This window comes from Argopecten irradians, chromosome 10, assembly GCF_041381155.1.
Source record: "Argopecten irradians isolate NY chromosome 10, Ai_NY, whole genome shotgun sequence".
Lineage (NCBI taxonomy): Eukaryota > Metazoa > Mollusca > Bivalvia > Pectinida > Pectinidae > Argopecten > Argopecten irradians.
In genome coordinates, this window is record NC_091143.1 from 9,487,576 (window position 1) to 9,490,546 (window position 2,971).

General features: G+C 38.2%; 2 protein-coding genes across 2 annotated transcripts; both read right to left on the reverse strand.

Annotated features, from left to right (window-relative positions):
• Positions 1-269: 269 nt before the first annotated feature.
• LOC138334076 (chondroitin proteoglycan 1-like) lies at positions 270-1,265 on the reverse strand. The gene has a single exon (XM_069282793.1). It carries the CDS (start codon positions 1,263-1,265, stop codon positions 270-272), a length of 996 nt encoding a protein of 331 aa, XP_069138894.1.
• A 570-nt stretch (positions 1,266-1,835) lies between these two features.
• On the reverse strand, positions 1,836-2,426 carry LOC138334077 (chondroitin proteoglycan 1-like). The gene has a single exon (XM_069282794.1). It carries the CDS (start codon positions 2,424-2,426, stop codon positions 1,836-1,838), a length of 591 nt encoding a protein of 196 aa, XP_069138895.1.
• Positions 2,427-2,971: the final 545 nt, after the last annotated feature.

A 2,971-nucleotide genomic window follows, 5' to 3' on the forward strand; every position in this document is an offset into this window, starting at 1 on the left:
ACTACTGTCATATTCTAATTTGTATGCATTAAAGTCTACACACTATGTACAGATATAGTGTTAAGATGAACTTGGCATTGGATGCCTCAACTGTGGTATATATCACCTGGTGTTCACAGAAGAGGAGTGTTTGATAGGACAACTGTTATCATTTATTAATTTTATCTACTTTGTAGTATTCGGGGCTTATAATAAAATAATTAAGAGGATTGCAGAACTGAAACTATAGATCTACTGTGTGTGTAATAACAAACCAGGCGTCCGATTGCTCAAACCCTGAGCGCTAAAAGGATTGGCATTGCCGTAGTTGTTATGGACACGAAGTCAGATGAAGTTGTTATAGACACGAAGTCAGATGTCATTGATATGGATACGAAGTCAGATGTAGTTGTTATGGACATGAAGTCAGATGTAGTTGTTATGAACACGAAGTCAAATGGAGTTGTTATGGACATGAAGTCAGATGTAGTTGTTATGAACACGAAGTCATATGTAGTTGTTATGGACATGAAGTCAGATGTAGTTGTTATGAACACGAAGTCAGATGTAGTTGTTATGGACACGAAGTCAGATGTAGTTGTTATGAACATGAAGTCAGATGTAGTTGTTATGAACACGAAGTCAGATGTAGTTGTTATGGACACGAAGTCAGATGTAGTTGTTATGGACACGAAGTCAGATGTAGTTGTTATGGACATGAAGTCAGATGTAGTTGTTATGAACACGAAGTCAGATGTAGTTGTTATGGACATGAAGTCAGATGTAGTTGTTATGGACATGAAGTCAGATGTAGTTGTTATGGACACGAAGTCAGATGGAGTTGTTATGGACATGAAGTCAGATGTAGTTGTTATGGACATGAAGTCAGATGTAGTTGTTATGGACACGAAGTCAGATGTAGTTGTTATGGACACGAAGTCAGATGTAGTTGTTATGGACACGAAGTCAGATGTAGTTGTTATGGACACGAAGTCAGATGTAGTTGTTATGAACACGAAGTCAGATGGAGTTGTTATGGACATGAAGTCAGATGTAGTTGTTATGGACATGAAGTCAGATGTAGTTGTTATGAACACGAAGTCAGATGTAGTTGTTATGGACACGAAGTCAGATGTAGTTGTTATGGACACGAAGTCAGATGTAGTTGTTATGGACACGAAGTCAGATGTAGTTGTTATGGACATGAAGTCAGATGTAGTTGTTATGGACATGAAGTCAGATGTAGTTGTTATGGACACGAAGTCAGATGTAGTTGTTATGGACATGAAGTCAGATGTAGTTGTTATGGACACGAAGTCAGATGTAGTTGTTATGGACATGAAGTCAGATGTAGTTTTATGGACATGAAGTCAGATGTAGTTGTTATGGACATGAAGTCAGATGTAGTTGTTATGGACATGAAGTCAGATGTAGTTGTTATGGACACGAAGTCAGATGTAGTTGTTATGGACACGAAGTCAGATGTAGTTGTTATGGACACGAAGTCAGATGTAGTTGTTATGGACACGAAGTCAGATGTAGTTGTTATGGACACGAAGTCAGATGTAGTTGTTATGGACACGAAGTCAGATGTAGTTGTTATGGACATGAAGTCAGATGTAGTTGTTATGGACACGAAGTCAGATGTAGTTGTTATGAACACGAAGTCAGATGTAGTTGTTATGGACACGAAGTCAGATGTAGTTGTTATGGACACGAAGTCAGATGTAGTTGTTATGGACACGAAGTCAGATGTAGTTGTTATGGACACGAAGTCAGATGTAGTTGTTATGGACACGAAGTCAGATGTAGTTGTTATGGACACGAAGTCAGATGTAGTTGTTATGGACACGAAGTCAGATGTAGTTGTTATGGACACGGAAGTCAGATGTAGTTGTTATGGACACGAAGTCAGATGTAGTTGTTACGGACATGAAGTCAGATGTAGTTGTTATGGACACGAAGTCAGATGTAGTTGTTATGGACACGAAGTCAGATGTAGTTGTTATGGACACGAAGTCAGATGTAGTTGTTATGGACACGAAGTCAGATGTAGTTGTTATGGACACGAAGTCAGATGTAGTTGTTATGGACACGAAGTCAGATGTAGTTGTTATGGACAGAGTCAGATGTGTAGTTGTTATGGACACGAAGTCAGATGTAGTTGTTATGGACACGAAGTCAGATGTAGTTGTTATGGACACGAAGTCAGATGTAGTTGTTATGGACATGAAGTCAGATGTAGTTGTTATGGACACGAAGTCAGATGTAGTTGTTATGGACACGAAGTCAGATGTAGTTGTTATGGACACGAAGTCAGATGTAGTTGTTATGGACACGAAGTCAGATGTAGTTGTTATGGACACGAAGTCAGATGTAGTTGTTATGGACACGAAGTCAGATGTGGTTGTTATGGACACGAAGTCAGATGTAGTTGTTACGGACATGAAGTCAGATGTAGTTGTTACGGACACGTTGTCATATGTAGTTGTTATGGACACGAAATTAATATCTTAGAAAAAGTGCTTTAAAGCAATAAATCTATGATAAATGCGAACAGAACCAATAAATTTGTAATGTCATTTTATTTATGGATACGTGCCTTTTACCACGTGACTTGTGACGCACATTGTTTCTGCATTATGGTATAGAAAGGGTAAATATATCTGAGAGTCAGGTGACTGGTAGTCTACACGCGATAGCTAGAGATGGATCCACCGAAAACACATGAAATATTCAAGTAGCCTTGTGTGGAGAAGGCAAGTTCATACAAAAGTCGGAAATTCGCTATAAAATTCCTACAAATTCATTGAATTATTTATTTATTAGACACACACTGGACGGGCTACAAAGACTCGTGTCTTTTTCCGTAATCTGTCGATATTGCCCGTTTTATATAACACCTTAAATATCTAGACCAAATATAGCTATTCTTTTTTAACACGCGATGGCAACATTTTTCTTAATCTCTTGTGATTACAAGAAAACTATA